This window comes from Rana temporaria, chromosome 8, assembly GCF_905171775.1.
Source record: "Rana temporaria chromosome 8, aRanTem1.1, whole genome shotgun sequence".
NCBI lineage: Eukaryota > Metazoa > Chordata > Amphibia > Anura > Ranidae > Rana > Rana temporaria.
The window spans coordinates 3,061,847-3,089,298 of NC_053496.1; the positions used below are offsets into that span (position 1 = coordinate 3,061,847).

Here is a 27,452-nt window from a genome sequence, read left to right on the forward strand (position 1 = left end):
GGGTGACAGGTCCTCTTTATGGAGGGATCTGGGGTCTATAATGAATGTAAACATCCCTTGTGACAGTAATAGGTGGTGACAGCTCCTCTTTATGGAGAGATCTGGGGTCTATAATGAATGTAAACATCCCATGTGACAGTAATAGGGGGTGACAGGTCCTCTTTATGGAGAGATCTGGGGTCTATAATGAATGTAAACATCCCATGTGACAGTAATAGGAGGTGACAGGTCCTCTTTATGGAGAGATCTGGGGTCTATAATGAATGTAAACATCCCATGTGACAGTAATAGGAGGTGACAGGTCCTCTTTATGGAGAGATCTGGGGTCTATAATGAATGTAAACATCCCTTGTGACAGTAATAGGTGGTGACAGGTCCTCTTTATGGAGAGATCTGGGGTCTATAATGTAAAGATCCCATGTGACAGTAATAGGAGGTGACAGGTCCTCTTTATGGAGGGATCTGGGGTCTATAATGAATGTAAACATCCCATGTGACAGTAATAGGAGGTGACAGGTCCTCTTTATGGAGAGATCTGGGGTCTATAATGAATGTAAACATCCCATGTGACAGTAATAGGGGGTGACAGGTCCTCTTTATGGAGATATCTGGGGTCTATAATGAATGTAAACATCCCATGTGACAGTAATAGGAGGTGACAGGTCCTCTTTATGGAGAGATCTGGGGTCTATAATGAATGTAAACATCCCATGTGACAGTAATAGGAGGTGACAGGTCCTCTTTATGGAGGGATCTGGGGTCTATAATGAATGTAAACATCCCATGTGACAGTAATAGGGGGTGACAGGTCCTCTTTATGGAGGGATCGGGGGTCTATAATGAATGTAAACATCCCATGTGACAGTAATAGGAGGTGACAGGTCCTCTTTATGGGGGGATCTGGGGTCTATAATGAATGTAAACATCCCATGTGACAGTAATAGGAGGTGACAGGTCCTCTTTATGGAGAGATCTGGGGTCTATAATGAATGTAAACATCCTATGTGACAGTAATAGGAGGTGACAGGTCCTCTTTATGGAGGGATCTGGGGTCTATAATGAATGTAAACATCCCATGTGACAGTAATAGGAGGTGACAGGTCCTCTTTATGGAGAGATCTGGGGTCTATAATGTAAACATCCCATGTGACAGTAATAGGTGGTGACATGTCCTCTTTATGGAGAGATCTGGGGTCTATAATGAATGTAAACATCCCATGTGACAGTAATAGGAGGTGACAGGTCCTCTTTATGGAGGGATCTGGGGTCTATAGTGAATGTAAACATCCCATGTGACAGTAATAGGTGGTGACAGGTCCTCTTTATGGAGAGATCTGGGGTCTATAATGAATGTAAACATCCCATGTGACAGTAATAGGGGGTGACAGGTCCTCTTTATGGAGAGATCTGGGGTCTATAATGAATGTAAACATCCCATGTGACAGTAATAGGAGGTGACAGGTCCTCTTTATGGAGAGATCGGGGGTCTATAATGAATGTAAACATCCCATGTGACAGTAATAGGAGGTGACAGGTCCTCTTTATGGAGAGATCTGGGGTCTATAATGAATGTAAACATCCCATGTGACAGTAATAGGGGGTGACAGGTCCTCTTTATGGAGAGATCTGGGGTCTATAATGAATGTAAACATCCCTTGTGACAGCAATAGGAGGTGACAGGTCCTCTTTATGGAGAGATCGGGGGTCTATAATGAATGTAAACACCCCATGTGACAGTAATAGGAGGTGACAGGTCCTCTTTATGGAGAGATCTGGGGTCTATAATGAATGTAAACATCCCATGTGACAGTAATAGGGGGTGACAGGTCCTCTTTATGGAGAGATCTGGGGTCTATAATGAATGTAAACATCCCATGTGACAGTAATAGGAGGTGACAGGTCCTCTTTATGGAGAGATCTGGGGTCTATAATGAATGTAAACATCCCATGTGACAGTAATAGGAGGTGACAGGTCCTCTTTATGGAGAGATCTGGGGTCTATAATGAATGTAAACATCCCTTGTGACAGTAATAGGTGGTGACAGGTCCTCTTTATGGAGAGATCTGGGGTCTATAATGTAAAGATCCCATGTGACAGTAATAGGAGGTGACAGGTCCTCTTTATGGAGGGATCTGGGGTCTATAATGAATGTAAACATCCCATGTGACAGTAATAGGAGGTGACAGGTCCTCTTTATGGAGAGATCTGGGGTCTATAATGAATGTAAACATCCCATGTGACAGTAATAGGGGGTGACAGGTCCTCTTTATGGAGATATCTGGGGTCTATAATGAATGTAAACATCCCATGTGACAGTAATAGGAGGTGACAGGTCCTCTTTATGGAGAGATCTGGGGTCTATAATGAATGTAAACATCCCATGTGACAGTAATAGGAGGTGACAGGTCCTCTTTATGGAGGGATCTGGGGTCTATAATGAATGTAAACATCCCATGTGACAGTAATAGGGGGTGACAGGTCCTCTTTATGGAGGGATCGGGGGTCTATAATGAATGTAAACATCCCATGTGACAGTAATAGGAGGTGACAGGTCCTCTTTATGGGGGGATCTGGGGTCTATAATGAATGTAAACATCCCATGTGACAGTAATAGGAGGTGACAGGTCCTCTTTATGGAGAGATCTGGGGTCTATAATGAATGTAAACATCCTATGTGACAGTAATAGGAGGTGACAGGTCCTCTTTATGGAGGGATCTGGGGTCTATAATGAATGTAAACATCCCATGTGACAGTAATAGGAGGTGACAGGTCCTCTTTATGGAGAGATCTGGGGTCTATAATGTAAACATCCCATGTGACAGTAATAGGTGGTGACATGTCCTCTTTATGGAGAGATCTGGGGTCTATAATGAATGTAAACATCCCATGTGACAGTAATAGGAGGTGACAGGTCCTCTTTATGGAGGGATCTGGGGTCTATAGTGAATGTAAACATCCCATGTGACAGTAATAGGTGGTGACAGGTCCTCTTTATGGAGAGATCTGGGGTCTATAATGAATGTAAACATCCCATGTGACAGTAATAGGGGGTGACAGGTCCTCTTTATGGAGAGATCTGGGGTCTATAATGAATGTAAACATCCCATGTGACAGTAATAGGAGGTGACAGGTCCTCTTTATGGAGAGATCGGGGGTCTATAATGAATGTAAACATCCCATGTGACAGTAATAGGAGGTGACAGGTCCTCTTTATGGAGAGATCTGGGGTCTATAATGAATGTAAACATCCCATGTGACAGTAATAGGGGGTGACAGGTCCTCTTTATGGAGAGATCTGGGGTCTATAATGAATGTAAACATCCCTTGTGACAGCAATAGGAGGTGACAGGTCCTCTTTATGGAGAGATCGGGGGTCTATAATGAATGTAAACATCCCATGTGACAGTAATAGGAGGTGACAGGTCCTCTTTATGGAGAGATCTGGGGTCTATAATGAATGTAAACATCCCATGTGACAGTAATAGGGGGTGACAGGTCCTCTTTATGGAGAGATCTGGGGTCTATAATGAATGTAAACATCCCATGTGACAGTAATAGGAGGTGACAGGTCCTCTTTATGGAGAGATCTGGGGTCTATAATGAATGTAAACATCCCATGTGACAGTAATAGGGGGTGACAGGTCCTCTTTATGGAGAGATATGGGGTCTATAATGAATGTAAATATCCCATGTGACAGTAATAGGAGGTGACAGGTCCTCTTTATGGAGAGATATGGGGTCTATAATGAATGTAAACATCCCTTGTGACAGCAATAGGAGGTGACAGGTCCTCTTTATGGAGAGATCTGGGGTCTATAATGAATGTAAATATCCCATGTGACAGTAATAGGAGGTGACGGGTCCTCTTTATGGAGAGATATGGGGTCTATAATGAATGTAAACATCCCATGTGACAGTAATAGGAGGTGACAGGTCCTCTTTATGGAGAGATCTGGGGTCTATAATGTAAACATCCCATGTGACAGTAATAGGAGGTGACAGGTCCTCTTTATGGAGAGATCTGGGGTCTATAATGAATGTAAACATCCCATGTGACAGTAATAGGAGGTGACAGGTCCTCTTTATGGAGGGATCTGGGGTCTATAATGAATGTAAACATCCCATGTGACAGTAATAGGGGGTGACAGGTCCTCTTTATGGAGGGATCGGGGGTCTATAATGAATGTAAACATCCCATGTGACAGTAATAGGAGGTGACAGGTCCTCTTTATGGAGAGATCTGGGGTCTATAATGAATGTAAACATCCCATGTGACAGTAATAGGAGGTGACAGGTCCTCTTTATGGAGGGATCGGGGGTCTATAATGAATGTAAACATCCCATGTGACAGTAATAGGAGGTGACAGGTCCTCTTTATGGAGAGATCTGGGGTCTATAATGAATGTAAACATCCTATGTGACAGTAATAGGAGGTGACAGGTCCTCTTTATGGAGGGATCTGGGGTCTATAATGAATGTAAACATCCCATGTGACAGTAATAGGGGGTGACAGGTCCTCTTTATGGAGGGATCTGGGGTCTATAATGAATGTAAACATCCCTTGTGACAGTAATAGGTGGTGACAGGTCCTCTTTATGGAGGGATCTGGGGTCTATAATGAGTGTAAACATCCCATGTGACAGTAATAGGTGGTGACAGGTCCTCTTTATGGAGAGATCTGGGGTCTATAATGTAAACATCCCATGTGACAGTAATAGGTGATGACAGGTCCTCTTTATGGAGAGATCTGGGGTCTATAATGAATGTAAACATCCCATGTGACAGTAATAGGAGGTGACAGGTCCTCTTTATGGAGAGATCTGGGGTCTATAATGAATGTAAACATCCTATGTGACAGTAATAGGAGGTGACAGGTCCTCTTTATGGAGGGATCTGGGGTCTATAATGAATGTAAACATCCCATGTGACAGTAATAGGGGGTGACAGGTCCTCTTTATGGAGAGATCTGGGGTCTATAATGAATGTAAACATCCCATGTGACAGTAATAGGGGGTGACAGGTCCTCTTTATGGAGAGATCTGGGGTCTATAATGTAAACATCCCATGTGACAGTAATAGGTGGTGACAGGTCCTCTTTATGGAGAGATCTGGGGTCTATAATGAATGTAAACATCCCATGTGACAGTAATAGGAGGTGACAGGTCCTCTTTATGGAGGGATCTGGGGTCTATAGTGAATGTAAACATCCCATGTGACAGTAATAGGTGGTGACAGGTCCTCTTTATGGAGAGATCTGGGGTCTATAATGAATGTAAACATCCCATGTGACAGTAATAGGGGGTGACAGGTCCTCTTTATGGAGAGATCTGGGGTCTATAATGAATGTAAACATCCCATGTGACAGTAATAGGAGGTGACAGGTCCTCTTTATGGAGAGATCGGGGGTCTATAATGAATGTAAACATCCCATGTGACAGTAATAGGAGGTGACAGGTCCTCTTTATGGAGAGATCTGGGGTCTATAATGAATGTAAACATCCCATGTGACAGTAATAGGGGGTGACAGGTCCTCTTTATGGAGAGATCTGGGGTCTATAATGAATGTAAACATCCCTTGTGACAGCAATAGGAGGTGACAGGTCCTCTTTATGGAGAGATCGGGGGTCTATAATGAATGTAAACATCCCATGTGACAGTAATAGGAGGTGACAGGTCCTCTTTATGGAGAGATCTGGGGTCTATAATGAATGTAAACATCCCATGTGACAGTAATAGGGGGTGACAGGTCCTCTTTATGGAGAGATCTGGGGTCTATAATGTAAACATCCCATGTGACAGTAATAGGAGGTGACAGGTCCTCTTTATGGAGAGATCTGGGGTCTATAATGAATGTAAACATCCCATGTGACAGTAATAGGAGGTGACAGGTCCTCTTTATGGAGAGATCTGGGGTCTATAATGAATGTAAACATCCCATGTGACAGTAATAGGGGGTGACAGGTCCTCTTTATGGAGGGATTGGGGGTCTATAATGAATGTAAACATCCCATGTGACAGTAATAGGAGGTGACAGGTCCTCTTTATGGAGAGATCTGGGGTCTATAATGAATGTAAACATCCCATGTGACAGTAATAGGAGGTGACAGGTCCTCTTTATGGAGAGATCTGGGGTCTATAATGAATGTAAACATCCCATGTGACAGTAATAGGAGGTGACAGGTCCTCTTTATGGAGAGATCTGGGGTCTATAATGAATGTAAACATCCTATGTGACAGTAATAGGAGGTGACAGGTCCTCTTTATGGAGGGATCTGGGGTCTATAATGAATGTAAACATCCCATGTGACAGTAATAGGAGGTGACAGGTCCTCTTTATGGAGAGATCTGGGGTCTATAATGAATGTAAACATCCCATGTGACAGTAATAGGAGGTGACAGGTCCTCTTTATGGAGAGATCTGGGGTCTATAATGAATGTAAACATCCCATGTGACAGTAATAGGTGGTGACAGGTCCTCTTTATGGAGAGATCTGGGGTCTATAATGAATGTAAACATCCCATGTGACAGTAATAGGTGGTGACAGCTCCTCTTTATGGAGAGATCTGGGGTCTATAATGAATGTAAACATCCCATGTGACAGTAATAGGGGGTGACAGGTCCTCTTTATGGAGAGATCTGGGGTCTATAATGAATGTAAACATCCCATGTGACAGTAATAGGAGGTGACATGTCCTCTTTATGGAGGGATCGGGGGTCTATAATGAATGTAAACATCCCATGTGACAGTAATAGGAGGTGACAGGTCCTCTTTATGGAGGGATCTGGGGTCTATAATGAATGTAAACATCCCATGTGACAGTAATAGGAGGTGACAGGTCCTCTTTATGGAGAGATCGGAGGTCTATAATGAATGTAAACCTCCCATGTGACAGTAATAGGAGGTGACAGGTCCTCTTTATGGAGAGATCTGGGGTCTATAATGAATGTAAACATCCCATGTGACAGTAATAGGGGGTGACAGGTCCTCTTTATGGAGAGATCTGGGGTCTATAATGTAAACATCCCATGTGACAGTAATAGGAGGTGACAGGTCCTCTTTATGGAGAGATCTGGGGTCTATAATGTAAACATCCCATGTGACAGTAATAGGTGGTGACAGGTCCTCTTTATGGAGAGATCTGGGGTCTATAATGAATGTAAACATCCCATGTGACAGTAATAGGAGGTGACAGGTCCTCTTTATGGAGAGATCTGGGGTCTATAATGAATGTAAACATCCCATGTGACAGTAATAGGGGGTGACAGGTCCTCTTTATGGAGAGATCTGGGGTCTATAATGAATGTAAACATCCCATGTGACAGTAATAGGGGGTGACAGGTCCTCTTTATGGAGAGATCTGGGGTCTATAATGAATGTAAACATCCCATGTGACAGTAATAGGGGGTGACAGGTCCTCTTTATGGAGAGATCTGGGGTCTATAATGAATGTAAACATCCCATGTGACAGTAATAGGAGGTGACAGGTCCTCTTTATGGAGAGATCTGGGGTCTATAATGTATACATCCCATGTGACAGTAATAGGGGGTGACAGGTCCTCTTTATGGAGGGATCTGGGGTCTATAATGTAAACATCCCATGTGACAGTAATAGGAGGTGACAGGTCCTCTTTATGGAGAGATCTGGGGTCTATAATGTAAACATCCCATGTGACAGTAATAGGGGGTGACAGGTCCTCTTTATGGAGAGATCTGGGGTCTATAATGAATGTAAACCTCCCATGTGACAGTAATAGGGGGTGACAGGTCCTCTTTATGGAGAGATCTGGGGTGTCCGATGTGTCCACCACAATATCGCAGTAAGCCACGCCCCCTAACAGTTAGAAACACTCCCTAGGACACACTTAACCTCCCCCCTTCCCCGCCCCCTAGTGGTAAACCCCCTTCCCTGCCAGTCACATTTACACAGTAATCAGTGCATTTTTATAGCACTAATCGCTGTATAAATGACAATGGTCCCAAAATAGCGCCAAAATTGTCCGATGTGTCCGCCATAATGTCGCAGTCACGATAAAAATCGCTGATCGCCGCCATTACTAGTAAAAAAAATAATTAAAAAAAAGTCATAAAACTATCCCCTTTTTTGTAGACGCTATAACTTTTGCGCAAACCAATCAATATACGCTTATTGCGTTTTTTTTTTTTTGTAGAAGAATACGTATCGGCCTAAACTGACAAATTAATTTTTTATTTTTTTTATTGATATTTATTATAGAAAAAAGTTAAAAATATTGTGTTTTTTTCAAAATTGTCGCTCTATTTTTGTTTATAGCGCAAAAAAATAAAAACCGCAGGGGCGATGAAATACCACCAAAAGAAATCTCTATTTGTGGGGAAAAAAGGACGCCAATTTTGTTTGGGAGCCACGTCGCACGACCGCGCAATTGTCAGTTAAAGCGACGCAGTGCCGAATCGCAAAAAGTGCCCCCCCCCGTCATTGGTCAGCCAAATCCTCCGGGCTGAAGTGGTTAAAAAGTGTCAAATTAATGACGGCGCTGAAAGCTGAAAATTGGCCTGGGCAGGAAGGGGGTGAAAATAACCGGTAATGAAGTGGTTAACCAGCCGATCGGCTGCTCCTCTGACAGGGGGGGGGGGGTTTGTGCTAATCAATTATCAGCACAGCCCCCCCCCCCCCGAGGATGCCCACACTAGACCACCAGGGATGCCCACCAGACCACCAGGGATGCCCACCAACAGATATGCCACCCTAGACCACCAGGGGTGCCAATCAGTGCCCACAATGGATGCCAGTCAGTGCCCACAATGGATGCCAATCAGTGACCACAATGGGCATCACTGATTGGCAGGTATTGTTGTTTGGCACTGATTGGCATCCATAAGTACAATACAGTACATCCGTGCCACCTATCAGTGCCCATCCATGCCCATCCGTGCCACCTATCAGTGCCCATCCATGCCCATCTGTGTCGCCTATCTGTGCCCATCCGTGCCGCCTATCTGTGCCCATTCGTGCCGCCTATCAGTGCCCCATCAGTGCTGCATATTAGTGCCCATCAGTGCCCATCAATTCCACCTCATCAGGGCCACCTCATCGGTGCCCATCAGTGCCGCCTTATCAGTGCCCGTCAGTGCAGCCCCATCAGTGCCCATCAGTAAAGGAGAAGACGTACTTATTTACAAATTTTTGTAACGGAAACCAAAAAAAGTAATTTTGGGTGGAGTAAGGGGGGGGGTAGGGTTGTACCGATGCCGGTATCAGCGCCGGTACTAGGCGTTTGCATGAGTATCGTTACTCGATAAATGAAACCTGCCCACCCCCAGGCATGTACTGGTCATTGGGACTTTCCGGGAGTTTCCCGGTGGGCCGATGGCTCGGTGGGCCGGTCAGGTGCCGTCCTGGAGCCGCTCCTCTCTGACAGTCAGGGATCGCGATTTCACTCCTATCAGGAGGAGCAGCACCCGTCACTTGCTGGAGTGAGTGTTAGCCTTTCTGCTCCTTCCAGCCTGCAGGGGGAGATAGACAGATCCAAGGGGGGCACTCTGATGTAGGGGGGCACTCTGATAGGGGACTGTGATACATTTGCCTATATGTCTCAGTGTACTGCTCCCTGCTAGCCATATGGGTAGAGGTAGAAAGGAATTTCATGTGTGATTCATTCCTCTGACCGGTTATTGACGTGCTAATGTCCCCTCACTATTCTAAACGTTAATTGATCTATTGTGTTGTGTAAAGAAGATCTGTGTTTACCCTTAAAAGATGTGTATTGTATCATCAGGCTAAATGATTAGAGAAGTGGGATGTTAATTATTCTGATTGCTTCAGTGTATTAATTACCTCCGCTGATGTCTTTATCTAAAGAAACGTGTCTGCATGGTCGGCTCCGACTTGTCTCCTATAATCTGTATGGGAAACCCCACTGTGTGAGGGGGGCGTTCCTAACAGGTTGTAACCACATATAAGCTGAGTTTTTGTGTCAATAAAGTGTCTTGGTTCCAGCATCCAGTCTTGTCTCATGTGTGGCTTTCTGGGCGATTCCAGGGATATCCCTCCTCGTGGACTATTGGGGTGATTTTCGTTATGGGAAGAAGGGAACGTTGACGGGGATATCATACCGATACCGTCACAGGGACATTCTGATGCAAGGGGGACACTCTGCAAGGGGGGTTCTCTGATGCAAGGGGGACCCTCTGATGGGGGACCCTCTAATGGAGGGGGGTACTCTGATGGGGGACACTCTGATGCAAGGGGGACTCTCTGCAAGGGGGGTTCTCTGATGCAAGGGGGACACTCTGATGCAAGGGAGACTCTGATGGGGGACACTGATGAAAGGGGGACTCTGATGGGGCACACTCTGATACAAGGGGGACTCTGATACAAGGGGGACCCTCTGGAGGGGGGGGTACTTTTATGCAAGGGGGACTCTCTGCAAGGGTGGTTCTCTGATGTGAGGGGATACTCTGATGGGGGACACTGATGAAAGGGGGACTCTGATGGGGGACACTGATGAAAGGGGGACTCTTATGGGGGACACTGATGAAAGGGGGACTCTGATGAGGGACACTGATGAAAGGGGGACTCTGATGGGGGACACTGATGAAAGGGGGACTCTGATGAGGGACACTGATGAAAGGGGGACTCTTATGGGGGACACTGATGAAAGGGGGACTCTGATGAGGGACACTGATGAAAGGGGGACTCTGATTGGGGACACTGATGAAAGGGGGACTCTGATGAGGGACACTGATGAAAGGGGGACTCTGATGGGGGACACTGATGAAAGGGGGACACTGATGAGAGGGGGACTTTGATGGGGCACACTCTGATACAAGGGGGACTCTGATGAGGGACCCTCTGGAGGGGGGTACTCTGATGCAAGGGGGACTCTGATGGGGGACACTCTGATTCAAGGGGGACTCTGATGGGGGACACTCTGATACAAGAGGGACTCTGATGGGGGACACTCTGATACAAGAGGGACTCTGATGGGGGACACTCTGATACAAGGGGGACACTCAAAATGAAAGTGGGCCGGTCTGGATTACGTCCAGGGCCAAATTTTTGTCCCAGCCCAGCCCCACCCCTCAGTGACATCGCTAAGGTGGCGCGGGTTAGGGGGGGGTAGAGGATTTGTACTATGAGGGGGATGGTGAGGGAAAAGATTCATGCTGGGTTGGGGCGTTCAGCTGGGGAGTTGTACTGGAAGAAGGGGAGTTTTTTTTGGGGGGGGGGGGAGTTTTGGCTCGCAGAGGGAATTCATGCTTTGGGATCAGCGCTCAGTTTGGGGATTGTTGCTCACTATGCTCATAAATTTTGGGACGGAGGGGGTGCCATGAGCACTGGATGACCTTGTCCCGCCACTGTCAGCCATTTTTTTTTTAATATCGATGCCAAATTTTCACCATTTCTGCCGGGGGGGGGGCAAACTTCTGAGCACAGCTGTGTGTGTTTATCAGAAACACAATTTACTTTCCTTTTCTTTTTTCTTTTTTTAACTTGACACATTGTGAAACTTCCTTTTCTGTAGAATTTGTTACATAAGTGTTTCTTTGTTTTCTTTGCGCGTTTTCTTTCTTCGCAGCGGCTGAACGGGCGATCGCGCATTGGCGGAGTTCTTCCCGGGAACGTTGTCCGCTTGGAGTTCGTATCTTCTGTTTGGGTTTCCTCTGCTTTTCATTCCGCGATTCAAAAACATGAGAGTGAAGTGAAAAAAAAAAGAGAAATAGTTACGTGAGATTTTTTCATCCTCTGGTTTCAGTTCCTTCTAAGAATTGTATTGACTCATAGAGAGAGAAAAATAAAAAATCTGCTGTGTAAACATCTCAAGAATTCGCACAAATAATCTTTGTGGTTTGCCTGCTGATTTTTAGCGCCATCTAGTGTCCATAATGTGGTATTTTTCTGAAAATATCTCTATTAGGAAAATACCAAAGTATGGCCACTAGATGGAGCTGGTGATCATGGGAAATAAACCTATCAGGCAAATTAGGATTTGTGACAGGCAGCTGTGCAAATATTTATAGCACTTTTCGCTGTGAAAATGACAATGGCCCCAAAAATGTGTCAAAAGTGTCCGATGTGTCCGCCATAATGTCACACTCACGAAAAAAAACGCTGATCGCCGACATTGGGGTAGATTCAGTAAGATGTGCGCAGTTTTTACGTAGGCGCAGGGCACCGTTTTTGCCTTGCGCCCCCGCAAATTATCTGCGCTACACTCGATTCACGGAGCAGTAGCTCCGTAAATTGCATGGGCGCTCTGGCAAAATGCCCAGCGTAAGCGCGTGCAATTTAAATGATCCCGTAGGGGCGGGAATCATTTAAATTAGGCGCGTCCAGCGCCATTCACGATTCACTTACGCAAACGACGTAAATTTCAAATTTAGCGACGCGGGAACGACGGGTATACTTTAGCATTGGCTGCCCCTGCTTTTAGCATGGGCAGCCTTACGCAAAAACCGCCATACGCAAACGACGTAAACTGCGTACGCAGGGCTCGCGTAACGTTGTAAATCGGCGTTAGTATGCAATTTGCATACTATACGCTGACCACAACGGGAACGCCACCTAGCGGCCAACGTAAGAATGCAGCCTAAGATATGAGGGCATAAGAGCCTTATGCCGCGCATATCTTAGGCTGCAGTCGGCGTAACGAACTCTCTGAATCAGGAGAAGTCGTTACGCCGGGGCAAGTAAGCAATTGCGCTGCGTAACTGTGGTTACGCAGGTGCAATTGCTTCTTGAATCTGGGCCATTACTAGTAAAAAAATAAAATATTAATAAAAATGCCATAAAACTATCTCCTATTTTGTAAACGCTATAACTTTTGCGCAAATCAATGAATAAACGCTTATTGCGATTTTTTTTTACCAAAAATAGGTAGAAGAATACGTATCGGACTAAACTGAGGGAAAAAAATGTTTTTTTATATATTTTTGGGGGATATTTATTATAGAAAAAAGTAAAAAATATTGCATTTTTTTCAAAGTTGTCGCTCTATTTTTGTTTATAGCGCAGAGGTGATCAAATACCACCAAAAGAAAGCTCTATTTGTGGGGGGAAAAAGGACGTCAGTTTTGTTTAGGAGCCACATCGCACGACCGCGCAATTGTCTGTTAAAGCGACGCAGTGCCGAATCGCAAAAAAAGTGGCCTGGTCTTTGATCATCCAAATGGTCCCGGGGGGGGGGGCTGAAGTGGTTAACCACTTCAATACCCGCCCATAGTCATTTGACGTCCACAAATGGGATCTCCCATCCTGGGTGGGCGTCATATGATGTCCTGGGCTTTGTGGGGGGATATCTGAATGATGGGGGCAGCTAGAGGCATCATTCAGATATCATTTGTTAGTGCCGGCGATTCTGTGTAACATAAGAACGATTATAGCGGCGGTTCCGGCGCTTGATCGTTCTTATAGGCGGCGGGAGGGGGGGTGCTTCTCCGGGGCTCTCCCGTGCCATCGGGGGCCCGGAGAAAGAATCGTCCGGCGCAGGCAGGAAGCATAGAGATGACAGGTGACCAGATGGTCATCAGTCATCTCTATGACCGTCGGAGGCCCGGGCGCGATGTGATGACGTCACGCCCGGGAATTAAACAAAGCCGCGATTGTGGCTAGTAAGCAACACTAATCATGAGATCGGTGAATTTTTTTTCACCGATCTCATGCTTTCCAGCCTGGAGGAGAGATGTGGGGGGAGGGGGAGGTCTTTATTGACCCCGCCTCTCTCCATAAAGAGGACCTGTCACACACATTTCCTATTACGTTGTTTCCTTGAAATAGGAATAAAAGTGAAAAAAATTAAAGAATAAGTGTAAAAAAATAAATAAATAAGAAAAAAAAAAAAAAAAAGAATAAAAAAATTATTAAAACGCCCCTGTCCCCAGTAGCTTGCGTGCAGAAGCGAACACACACGTAAGTCCGACATATGTAAACGCTGTTTAAACCACACATTTGAGGTATCGCCGCGTGCGTTAGCGCGCCGGAAACAATTCTAGCACTAGACCTCCTCTGTAAATCTAAACTGGTAACCTGTAAAAAAAAATCAAAGCTATGGAGATCTTTAAGTACCGAAGTTTGGCGCCATTCCATGAGTGTGCGCAATTTTAAAGCGTGACATGTTAGGTATCTATTTACTCGGCGTAACATCGTCTTTCACATTATACAAAAAAAATTGGGCTAACTTTACTGTTTTGTTATTTTTTTAATTCATGAAACAATTTTTTTACCAAAAAAAAAGGCGTTTGAAAAATGATTGCGCAAATACCGTGCGAGATAAAACGTTGCAATGACCGCCATTTTATTCCCTAAGCTGTCTGCTAAAAAAAAAAACATATATAACGTTTGGGGGATTCTGCATAATTTTCTAGCAAAAGAATGATGATTTGTACATGTAGGAGAGAAGTGCCAGAATATAGGCCCGGTATGGGGGTGGGAATAAAAGCCCGGTATTGAGGTGGGTATAAAAGCCCGGTATTGAGGTGGGTATGAAAGCCCGGTATTGAGGTGGGTATAAAAGCCCGGTATTGAGGTGGGTATGAAAGCCCGGTATGGAGGTGGGTATAAAAGCCTGGTATTGAGGTGGGTATAAAAGCCCGGTATGGAGGTGGGTATAAAAGCCTGGTATTGAGGTGGGTATAAAAGCCCGGTATGGAGGTGGGTATAAAAGCCGGTATTGAGGTGGGTATAAAAGCCCGGTATGGAGGTGGGTATAAAAGCCTGGTATTGAGGTGGGTATAAAAGCCCGGTATGGAGGTGGGTATAAAAGCCGGTATTGAGGTGGGTATAAAAGCCCGGTATTGAGGTGGGTATAAAAGCCCGGTATTGAGGTGGGTATAAAAGCCCGGTATTGAGGTGGGTATAAAAGCCCGGTATAGAAGTGGGTATAAAAGCCCGGTATTGAGGTTGGTATAAAAGCCCGGTATAGAAGTGGGTATAAAAGCCCGGTATTAAGGTGGGTATAAAAGCCCGGTATTGAGGTGGGTATAAAAGCCAGGTATGGAGGTGGGTATAAAAGCCCGGTATTGAGGTGGGTATAAAAGCCCGGTTTTGAGGTGGGTATAAAAGCCCGGTATTGAGGTGGGTATAAAAGCCCGATATGGAGGTGGGTATAAAAGCCCGGTATGGAGGTGGGTATAAACGCCCGGTATGGAGGTGGGAATAAAAGCCCGGTATGGAGGTGGGTATAAAAGCCCGGTATGGAGGTGGGTATAAAAGCCCGGTATGGAGGTGGGTATAAAAGCCCGGTATTGAGGTGGGTATAAAAGCCCGGTATGGAGGTGGGAATAAAAGCCCGGTATGGAGGTGGGTATAAAAGCCCGGTATGGAGGTGGGTATAAAAGCCCGGTATGGAGGTGGGTATAAAAGCCCGGTATTGAGGTGGGTATAAAAGCCCGGTATGGAGGTGGGAATAAAAGCCCGGTATTGAAGTGGTTAAAAAGTGTCAATTTTTTTTTTTTAAAGCGCCCCTGTCCCCACACGCAGAAGCGAACGGACACGTAAGTCCGGCCCACGTATGAAAACGATATTGACGCCACCACACATGTGAGGTGTCGCCGTGATCGTTAGAGCGAGAGCAATAATTCTAGCCCTAGACCTCCTCTGTAACTCCAAACATGCAACCAGTAAAAAAAAAATACATTGAAAGCGCCACCTATTGGTATTTTTAAGTATCGAAGTTTGGCGCCATTCCGCGAGCGTGTGCACTTTTTGAAGCGTGACATGTTTGGTATCTATTTACTCGGCGCAACTTCATCTTTCACATTATGCAAAAAAAAAAAATTGGGCTAATTTTACTGTTTTTTTTTTAAAGCATGAAAAATTCAGGCGTTTGAAAAATTGCGGCGCAAAAACCGTGCAAGATAAAAAGTTGCAATGACCACCATTGTATTCTCTAGGGGGTCTCTGCTAAAAAAAAACAAACACATATATATAATGGGCTAGATTCATGTAGATGCGCCCAGTATTACGGCGGCGCAGCGTATCGTATTTACGCTGCGCCGCCGTAAGTTTGAGAGGCAAGTGCTGTATTCACAAAGCACTTGCCTCCTAACTTACGGCGGCGTCGGGTTAATGGGGCCGGCGTAAAAACGCGCGTACTACAAATGATGTTGAAGGGGGCGTGTTTTATTTAAATTAATGGTGACCCCGCGTATTTTAAGCATGCGCCGTTCGTGAAATAATCCCAGTGCGCATGCTCGAAATTCCGCCGTAACTTGTCATTGCTTTCGACGTGAACGTAAATTACGTCCAGCCCTATTCGCGAACGACTTACGCAAACGACGTAAAAAATTCAAATTTCGAAGCGGGAACGACGTCCATACTTAACATTGGCTGCGCCACCTAATAGCAGGAGCAAAGTTACGTCGAAAAAGCCTAACGTAAACGACGTAAATAAATTGCGCCGGGCGTACGTACGTTTGTGAATCGGCGTATCTAGGTCATTTGCATATTCTACGCCGAAAACAACGGAAGCGCCCCTAGCGGCCAGCGTAATATTGCAGACAATTATACGCCTCGGTATTCAAGTTACGTCGGCGGAGGAAGCCTTTTTTTTTTACCGTATCTGCCTTGGAGAATCGGCGTAACGATACGCCGACGCAGATTTGAAATTACGGCGCTTATCTGGGGATACGCCGCCGTAACAGCTACCTGAATCTAGCCCAATGTTTGGGGGTTCGGTGTAATTTTCTAGCAAATCACAGGAGAGAAATGTCAGAATTGGCCCGGTGGGCAAGTGGTTCCGATCAAACCGCAATCTATGAAATATTTGTTGGCGTTTGATGCGGCTCTCGGGTCACTTCCTGGAGATCGGGGGACGGAGAGCTTCTCTATCTGAGAAAAAAAATTCGCTGAAGTTATTAAAAGTAAAAGAGGAAGGAAGTTGGTGCGACAAGTTTCACCCAAAGTAACATCGAGTCGCTGACAGTCGCCCTCTGAGTCTCCGATACGGTGCTTGTCCTGGGTATCTCCTCTACAGCCACCAACGCCGCCGCCGCCGCGGGGTCAGAGAGGTAAGACCAGGGCCGTCTTAATGAAAGGGCACTCCTGGGCACTGCCCAGGGGCCCAAGGTACATGGGGGGCCCCCCATAATAATCTTGCATTACATCATACTTGCCAACTGTCCCGGATTTCCTGGGACAGTCACGCTTTTTACTAAACTGTCCCGATATGGTCGTGTCCCGGGAAGCATCACAGAACCTATACATTGCCCTTCTGACCCCCCCCCTGTACTGTGCCCTTCTGACCCCCCCTGTACTGTGCCCTTCTGCATTCACCCCTGTATTGTGCCCTCCTGATCCCAGTAGTGTGCCCTCCTGACCCCCCCTGTACTGTGCCCTTCTGATCCCAATATTGTGCCCAATTGACACCCCCCCAGTACTGTGCCCTTCTGATCCCAGTATTGTGCCCTCCTGACCCCCCTGTACTGTGCCCTTCTGATCCCAGTATTGTGCCCTCCTGACCACCCCTGTACTATGCCCTTCTGATCCCAATATTGTGCCCTCTTGACCCCCCCTGTACTATGCCCTTCTGATCCCAGTATTGTGCCCTCCTGACCCCCCTGTACTGTGCCCCTCTGATCCCAGTATTGTGCCCTCCTGACCCCCCCTGTACTGTGCCCTTCTGATCCCAGTATTGTGTCCTCCTGACCAGCCCTGTACTATGCCCTTCTGATCCCAATATTGTGCCCTCTTGACCCCCCCTGTACTATGCCCTTCTGATCCCAGTATTGTGCCCTCCTGACCCCCCTGTACTGTGCCCCTCTGATCCCAGTATTGTGCCCTCCTGACCCCCCCTGTACTGTGCCCTTCTGATCCCAATATTGTGCCCTCTTGACCCCCCCTGTACTGTGCCCTTCTGATCCCAGTATTGTGCCCTCCTGACCCCCCCTGTACTGTGCCCTTCTGATCCCAGTATTGTGCCCTCTTGACCCCCCCTGTACTGTGCCCCTCTGATCCCAGTATTGTGCCCTCCTGACCCCCCCTGTACTGTGCCCTTCTGATCCCAATATTGTGCCCTCTTGACCCCCCCCTGTACTGTGCCCTTCTGATCCCAGTATTGTGCCCTCCTGACCCCCCCTGTACTGTGCCCTTCTGATCCCAGTATTGTGCCCTCTTGACCCCCCCTGTACTGTGCCCTTCGGATCCCAGTATTGTGCCCTCCTGACCCCCCTGTACTGTGCCCTCCTGATCCCAGTATTGTGCCCTCCTGACCCCCCCTGTACTGTGCCCTTCTGATCCCAATATTGTGCCCTCTTGACCCCCCCTGTACTGTGCCCTTCTGATCCCAGTATTGTGTCCTCCTGACCACCCCTGTACTATGCCCTTCTGATCCCAATATTGTGCCCTCTTGACCCCCCCTGTACTATGCCCTTCTGATCCCAGTATTGTGCCCTCCTGACCCCCTGTACTGTGCCCCTCTGATCCCAGTATTGTGCCCTCCTGACCCCCCCTGTACTGTGCCCTTCTGATCCCAATATTGTGCCCTCTTGACCCCCCCTGTACTGTGCCCTTCTGATCCCAGTATTGTGCCCTCCTGACCCCCCCTGTACTGTGCCCTTCTGATCCCAGTATTGTGCCCTCTTGACCCCCCCTGTACTGTGCCCCTCTGATCCCAGTATTGTGCCCTCCTGACCCCCCCTGTACTGTGCCCTTCTGATCCCAATATTGTGCCCTCTTGACCCCCCCTGTACTGTGCCCTTCTGATCCCAGTATTGTGCCCTCCTGACCCCCCCTGTACTGTGCCCTTCTGATCCCAGTATTGTGCCCTCTTGACCCCCCCTGTACTGTGCCCTTCGGATCCCAGTATTGTGCCCTCCTGACCCCCCCTGTACTGTGCCCTCCTGATCCCAGTATTGTGCCCTCCTGACCCCCCCCCCTGTACTGTGCCCTTCTGATCCCAATATTGTGCCCTCTTGACCCCCCCTGTACTGTGCCCCTCTGATCCCAGTATTGTGCCCTCGTGATCCCCCTGTACGGTGCCTTTCTGATCCCAGTATTGTGCCCTCCTGACCCCTCCTGTTCTGTGCCCTTCTGCATTACCCCCCTGTACTGTGTCCTTTGTGCTGACTAGTCTTTGATTTATGGAATGTTTTCCTTTTGTAAAATCGATTTTATTGAAAGTACTAATGAATATCTGTTAAATTATATCAAATATTTATACTTCATTTCTGGAAAGTAGGTGTGTACATTGGGTCAAGCTGGTAGGGGCCCCAGTGCATTTCTTTGCCCAGGGGCCCATGATGCTATTAAGACGGCCCTGGGTAAGACCTAATGGGCCAGGCCGGACTGATATCTGGATTAATGGTTGAACATCGGCTGGAGGAATTATGTTTGGGGGGCTTCTAAATCTCTTCATGATCTCAGTGGTGGGGGGGTCTCCATAAAACTAGCCAGCTGGACATGTCCACTAAGTAGAGTCTTCCTTCTCCTGCTGCAATGTAAGAATCCAATAGAGAAAGAGAAACCGTCTTTGGGCAGAAGAGGTGGACGGGGCTGGGAATTTGAGGCGTAGAGATCTTCTAGTACGATATTTACAGAAGATGATGTTGACATGTACGCTATATTGTCAAAAGTATTGGGAGGCTTGCCTTTACACACACGTGAACATCCCAGGCTTAGTGCGTAGGGTTCAATATTGAGTTGGCTCTGCCCTTTGCAGCTATAACACCTTCACCTCTTCTGGGAAGGCCGTCCACAAGGTTTAGGAGGGTGTCTATGGCAATGTTTGACCGTTCTTCCAGAAGAGCGTTTGTGAGGTCAGGCGCTGATGATGGACGAGAAGGCCTCCACTCTAATTCATCCCAAAGGTGTTCTATTGGGTTAAGGTCAGGACTCTGTGCAGGTCAGTCAAGTTACTCTACCCCAAACTCTCTCATCCATGTCTCTATAGACCTTGCTTTGGTCCAAATCATTGGGTGGAGGGGGGATTATGATGTGGGGGGAGGGGGGATTATGGTGTGGGGATAAATATCAGGGGTTGGACTTGGCCCCAGGAAAGGGAACTCTTAAGGTGTCGGCTTACCAAGGCATTTTGAACAATTTCATGCTCCCAACTTTGTGAGAACAGTTTGGGGACGGTCCCTTCCTGTTCCAACATGACTGCGAACCAGAGCACAAAGCAATGTCCATAAAGACATGGACGAGCGAGTTTGGGGTAGAGGAACTTGACTGGCCTGCACCGAGTCCTGACCTCAACCCGATAGAACACCAGCTTTGGGATGAATTAGAGCTGAAACTGCGGGCCAGGCCTTCTCATCCAGGCCAGTCAAGTTCCTCCACCCCAAACTCGCTCATCCATGTCTTTATGGACCTTGTTTTGGTCACTGGTCCAAACCATTTGGTGGAGGGAGGATTATGGTGTGGGGTTGTTTTTCAGGGGGTAGGCTTGGCCCCTTATTGGGTTGAGGTCAAGACAGCCAAGTTCCTCCACCCCAAACTCGCTCATCCAAGCCTTTAAGGACCTTTTTTTTGGGCACTGGTCCAAATCATTTGGTGGAGGGGGGATTGTGGAGTGGGGTTGTTTTTTTTGGGGGTTGGGTTGGCCCCTTAGTTCCAGTGAAGGGGTCGGCATACCGAGACATTTTGGACAATTTCATGCTCCCAACTTCCTGTTCCAACATGACTGCCCACCAGTGCACAAAGCAAGGTCCATAGGTTCATTCTAATATAACAATTAAGACGAAACAAAATGGCATAATATCGTCCAATCAGCTCATTTCATTTCTCTTTGTGGGTTGGACTAGCAGGGATGAATTACGCCTTGTACACACGGTCTGACTTTTGACCGTGCAAAAGTCCGCCGTGAGTCCGTCGGAAGTCTGACGGAAAGAAAGAGAACAGGTTCTCTATCTAAGGTCCGTCTATTATATTCTGGTTGATCACAGAGCCCTGGATAATGTGATTGAGTCCAATATAGAAATCTCTACATTATCCGATCACGCCCCCTCCCGCAGAGGTGTATTTAGGTTTTGTGCTGCCCTAGGCCTGGTGAAACTCGCGCACCCCCTACTTTATATATGACACACCCCTTCCTTTTTAAGACCCGTCCTGTCATTTTCATGGGATGAGGACAGGGCGACAGAGTGGGATGAGCACAGGGGGACAGGGTGGGATGAGGACAGGGGGACAGGGTGGGATGAGGACAGGGGGACATGGTGGGATGAGGACAGGGGGACAGGGTGGGATGAGCACAGGGGGACAGGGTGGGATGAGGACAGGGGGACAGGGTGGGATGAGGACAGGGGGACATGGTGGGATGAGGACAGGGGGACAGGGTGGGATGAGCACAGGGGGACAGGGTGGTATGAGCACAGGGGGACAGGGTGGGATGAGGACAGGGAAACAGGGTGGGATGAGCACAGGGGGACAGGGTGGGATGAGCACAGGGGGACAGGGTGGGATGAGCACAGGGGGATAGGGTGGGATGAGCACAGAGGGACAGGGTGTGCTTTTTCGCCACCCCCCCGCAAAGTGCCTCCCTAGGCCTGGGCCTTGTCGGCCTAGGCCATAATACATCTCTGCCCCCCCCCGTGAGAATGAAAATGACTATACCAGGACCTCAAAGACAACCATTTACATGGCAACTAAACTAAGAACTTCTCCAAGATGACGAAGTAGCAGAAATAGTAAGGAAAGAGATAAAGCAGTATTTCTTTATAAATAACACTCAAGATATATCACTCTTTGGGAGGCTCATAAAGCCTATATCAGGGGCATACTAATCGCCATAGGGGCAGGAAAAGAAAAAAGAGAGAAAGTATAAAATCCAAATGCTAATAGATGAAATACATAAGATAGAACAGGACCATAAAAAAAACAGCTGGGAATACAACAGGAACTGTTTCAATCTTTGGGTAATCAAAACAAATACAGCCGATCTTCCGGGAATATCAAAAGAATAACAGAACTTCCAAAAATACAAATCGATTCGGAATAACGAATATACAAAGTTAATTCCAAAAACAAATCTTTCTAACGTAACCGATCTAAAGAAACAAAATGATTTACTCAATGAATGAAACAAGTATTTCCGTTGTGCACGTCTCGAATCTCGATATTCTATGAATAGGATTTACAACGAATGGCTATCGGACAAACGCAATATCATTTCACCAGACGAGAAATCTGTCATTTGGGGTTTCTCGTTATGAAGATAAATGTGCAGCTCTGAAAAAAGGAACCTAAATTATATTTAGACTTGCAGAATAGGGGAGGGGTCAGAGAGCAGAGTCTGTACCCGGGGGGGGGGGGGGGTGATCAGTGGGAAGAATGTCCCTTACATTGGTGATCAGTGAGAAGAATGTCCCTTACATTGGTGATCAGTGAGAAGAATGTCCCTTACATTGGTGATCAGTGAGAAGAATGTCCCTTACATTGGAGATCAGTGGGAAGAATGTTCCTTACATTGGTGATCAGTGAGAAGAATGTCCCTTACATTGGTGATCAGTGGGAAGAATGTCCCTTACATTGGTGATCAGTGAGAAGAATGTCCCTTACATTGGAGATCAGTGGGAAGAATGTTCCTTACATTGGTGATCAGTGGGAAGAATGTCCCTTACATTGGTGATCAGTGAGAAGAATGTCCCTTACATTGGTGATCAGTGAGAAGAATGTTCCTTACATTGGTGATCAGTGGAAAGAATGTTCCTTACATTGGTGATCAGTGGGAAGAATGTTCCTTACATTGGTGATCAGTGAGAAGAATGTCCCTTACATTGGTGATCAGTGGGAAGAATGTCCCTTACATTGGTGATCAGTGGGAAGAATGTCCCTTACATTGGTGATCAGTGGGAAGAATGTTCCTTACATTGGTGATCAGTGAGAAGAATGTCCCTTACATTGGTGATCAGTGAGAAGAATGTCCCTTACATTGGTGATCAGTGGAAAGAATGTTCCTTACATTGGTGATCAGTGGGAAGAATGTCCCTTACATTGGTGATCAGTGAGAAGAATGTTCCTTACATTGGTGATCAGTGGGAAGAATGTCCCTTACATTGGTGATCAGTGAGAAGAATGTCCCTTACATTGGTGATCAGTGGGAAGAATGTCCCTTACATTGGTGATCAGTGAGAAGAATGTTCCTTACATTGGTGATCAGTGGGAAGAATGTCCCTTACATTGGTGATCAGTGAGAAGAATGTCCCTTACATTGGTGATCAGTGAGAAGAATGTCCCTTACATTGGTGATCAGTGAGAAGAATGTCCCTTACATTGGTGATCAGTGGGAAGAATGTCCCTTACATTGGTGATCAGTGGGAAGAATGTCCCTTACATTGGTGATCAGTGAGAAGAATGTCCCTTACATTGGTGATCAGTGAGAAGAATGTCCCTTACATTGGTGATCAGTGGGAAGAATGTCCCTTACATTGGTGATCAGTGGGAAGAATGTCCCTTACATTGGTGATCAGTGAGAAGAATGTTCCTTACATTGGTGATCAGTGGGAAGAATGTCCCTTACATTGGTGATCAGTGAGAAGAATGTCCCTTACATTGGTGATCAGTGGGAAGAATGTTCCTTACATTGGTGATCAGTGAGAAGAATGTCCCTTACATTGGTGATCAGTGGGAAGAATGTCCCTTACATTGGTGATCAGTGGGAAGAATGTCCCTTACATTGGTGATCAGTGGGAAGAATGTCCCTTACATTGGTGATCAGTGGGAAGAATGTCCCTTACATTGGTGATCAGTGGGAAGAATGTCCCTTACATTGGTGATCAGTGGGAAGAATGTTCCTTACATTGGTGATCAGTGAGAAGAATGTCCCTTACATTGGTGATCAGTGGGAAGATAAGCATAAATTCCACCTCCTCCCAGCACAAGTCCCCCCCTACTGTAATTCTCTCCTTCCCAGGACAAATATTCCCCCCCAGCTAAAAACCTTTCTCCCCATATGCCCCCAGTACACCTCCTCCCCCCAAAAAAATTTCCCCCTCCCAGCACAAATCTTCTACCCCTCAAATATCCTCTCTGAACACAATTCCCCCCCCCACTCCAAATTCCCCATCCTAGAACAAATCCCTCCCTTACAAAGTTCTTCTTGTAGCACAAACACCCTCAATCATCCTTAATAGCACAAATCTCCCCAAATCACTATTCCGAGCACACCTCCCTAAATTTACCCTCATAGAACCATTCTTACCCTCTGCCCCCCCCCCCCAATTTCCTCCTCACAAACCAACCCCCCCAACCTCCTTGTGGTGCCCCCTCCACCTCACATGATACCACAGTGCCCAGGGAAGCCACCCCTCTTGTCCCTCCTGCCCACCCCTTGTCCCGGCCCGAAGTGGAACCTCGGATTGCGAGTAACGCGGTTAACGAGACTTTCGCAATATGAGCGCTGTATTCTATCCTAACTCGCTTTGATATGCGAGCGCTTTGGATTACAACCGTTCTCCTGGACTGGATTATCCTCGTAATCCGAGGTTCCGCTGTACTGCATGGGACAGATCCGTATTGGAAGGGAACACTGCAGCCGGGGCCGTATTATTTATATTTCTAACCTCCAGAAGGCCCTGGAGTAGGACTTTATGAATGAAGACTATGACTAGGAGGAGGCATTCAGTTTCTCAGTTGCAGTAGCGCCTGGTGCTCAAAATTTTTGGGGGGGCGCAAACGAAAAAGAAAAAAAATTGCAGCCTCACTGTGCCCATCAATTGTCACCACTGTGCCATGCCATCAAACGCAGCCACTGTGCCATACCATCAAACGCAGCCACTGTGCCATGCCATCAATTGTCACCACTGTGCCATGTCATTAAACACAGCCACTGTGCCATCAATTGTCACCACTGTGCCATGCCATCAAACGCAGCCACTGTGCCATCAATTGTCACCAGTGTGCCATCAAACGCAGCCACTGTGCCATCAATTATCACCACTGTGCCATGCCATCAAATGCAGTCACTATGCCATCAATTTGCACCACTGTGCCATGCCATCAAATGCAGTCACTGTGCCATGCCATCAAACGCAGTCACTGTGCCATGCCATCAAACACAGCCACTGTGCCATCAATTGTCACCACTGTGCCATGCCATCAAACGCAGCCACTGTGCCCCTCAATTGTCGCCACTGTGCCAATTGTCACCACTGTGCCCTTTAATTTTCACCACTGTGCCCATTGTTGCCACTGTGCATGTCACTGTGCCCTTTAATTGTTGCCACTGTGCCCATTGTCACCACTGTGCCCATTGTCACCACTGTGCCCATTGATGCCACTGTGCCCTTTGTTGCCTCTGTGCCCATTGTCGCCGCTGTGCCCTGTAAAATGCACTTACCCTACTCCTTCCACGTCCCTCGATGTCTTCTCCCGCCTTGGTGACGCTTCAGCCAATCAGGTTACTGATAACCAGAATCGGGGAACCTGATTGGCTGAGACGGCCGTCAGTCTTATGCAAGGAACGCACCCCCGTACGTCCTGAGGATAGACATCCGGAAGACGAGGGCTGTACTCGGAAAGCCTATCAGAGCCGCTGGCTCTGATAGGCACTTCCGCACAGCCAACCAGCTGCCGTTATTCAGGTGGCCGGCGCTCAAATTCCAGCCATCTGAATAGACCAGCGGCAGCTGGCGACAATAACATACATTCATGCAATGCATGAATGTATGTTATTAGACTCAGTGGCGGGCGAGAGCCAGAGGGGGCGGCGCTCCAGCGCCCTCTATGGACGAACCGCCACTGCTCAGTTGGTAATTGTTGAATAATATACAGAAGGGACTTGTCTGCTTTTCCCCACAGAAATCAAACTTTTTATTTTAATCTCTGCAGGATATCAAGATGACAAATGTGACCGAGGACTTGGCGCCTGCCGCACATCACATCGGCCCTCCAGTGTTCACCATCCTTGTCATGGTGGTCACCTTTCTTCTGGGAGTTCCCGGGAACTTGATGGTCATTTGGATCACCTCTTGGAATATGAAGTGGACGGTGAACACCGTCTGGTTTTGGAACCTTGCTTTGGCCGACGTCACCTGCTGCCTTTTTCTTCCGTTGTCCATCGCTCAGTTCTTCTACGAGGATTGGCTGTATGGCCCCGCTCTCTGCAAAGTGGTACCTGGCATGGTTCACCTTACCATGTTTGCCAGTGTCTTCACCCTGGTGGCCATTAGCATTGACCGATGCCTTCTGGTTGTCCAACCCGTGTGGGCTCAAAATAAGCGCAGCTTACGAATGGCGTGGGCCTTATGCGGGGTTATTTGGGTGTTGTCCTTCTTGATGTGTCTACCTGTTTACCTGCACCGAAAAATGTTCAGACATGATAACATTCTTTATTGTGATTATGATATTAATGAGCAATCACACAATGTTGGCATAGATGAGGATTATGACTACGGTTTATTACATTCAAACCATTCTTCATTGAATTACGGTACAGAAGAGGACCTTTTATTGAATTATGGTACAGAAGAGGACCTCACCATGGACAACGACCCACTGCAGTCTTTGCGCGTCACAATTACTTACACACGCATGGTTTTTGGTTTTCTGATCCCTCTCTTAATTGTTTCCACCAGCTACACCCTACTGGCTCTTAAGATTAAAAACATCCGACTTTTCAAGGTCGGCAAGAAAACCACCAAGGTGGCTCTTGGCATCGTGGTTGCGTTTTTTGTCACATGGGCCCCCTACCACATACTAGGCGTGCTCGCGCTCTACTTTGATAATCAGTTTTTGGAAATACTGGACGGTCTATCAGTGGCATTGGCCTACTTCAACAGCTGTATCAACCCGATCCTCTACGTCTTCATGGGGAATGATATGAAGGGCCGGGTGCACCAGTCCGTACGCAGGGTCATGCAAAATGCCCTCAGCGAAGAGCTCTCTCGAAGTACTGAGCGCACCAAGAGCAGACTCACAACGGAAGACAGCCAGGCTCTCTGAGCTCAATTACCAATGGAATATTTTAACACCTTTAGCTGCTTTACCATTTGTAGCGCTCACCCCCCGTAGGGGCGGCTGGTTTGCTTCAGGTTCTTTTACCCAAAGTGGTGCAACAGCAGCCAGGCACACAGCAACATCCACTCTTTTGGTTCAATGAACAATCTATGGGTTGCCTTTTTTTATTTTAGTTCCGGATAACTTGGGTAGGGCATAGGTGCACCATCCAGCCCTCGCCAGGGATCGACTGGCCATCGGGACTACCGGGAGTTTCACGGTGGGCCGATGGCTCAGTGGGCCGGCTTCAGTGACAGCGGACAGCCGCACCCCTCCGCTCCTCTGTCTCTCCCTCCCCGCAGCGCTTACCTCCTCTCCCTGGCTAGTTAACTTCAGCGTGACTGAATACAGACACGCTCCTCGGGAGTCGCACTGAGAAGCTCATCATACGATCCGGAAGGACGACGGCCGCACACAGCTGTGACATAAGCTTCCTCGGCACTCGTTCCCCTGGTCTTTCCTTCCCCCCGCTCTCCAACGCCGCGGAGAATCTATATGGAGAGCGGGGGGAAGGAAAGGAAAGACCAGGAAAACGAGTGC

At 47.2% G+C, this 27,452-nt stretch overlaps 1 protein-coding gene across 1 annotated transcript; it reads left to right on the forward strand.

Annotated features, from left to right (window-relative positions):
• Nucleotides 1-16,910: 16,910 nt before the first annotated feature.
• LOC120910321 (C3a anaphylatoxin chemotactic receptor-like) lies at nt 16,911-27,414 on the forward strand. Its single transcript, XM_040322098.1, has 2 exons — nt 16,911-16,990; nt 25,746-27,414. Exon 2 carries the CDS (start codon nt 25,755-25,757, stop codon nt 26,856-26,858), a length of 1,104 nt encoding a protein of 367 aa, XP_040178032.1. The 5' UTR covers nt 16,911-16,990; nt 25,746-25,754; the 3' UTR covers nt 26,859-27,414.
• The last annotated feature ends 38 nt before the right edge of the window (nt 27,415-27,452 follow it).

Excerpts from the sequence above, each read along its gene's own strand:
- LOC120910321 (XM_040322098.1), top strand. The coding sequence starts at position 25,755 with ATGACAAATGTGACCGAGGACTTGGCGCCTGCCGCACATCACATCGGC.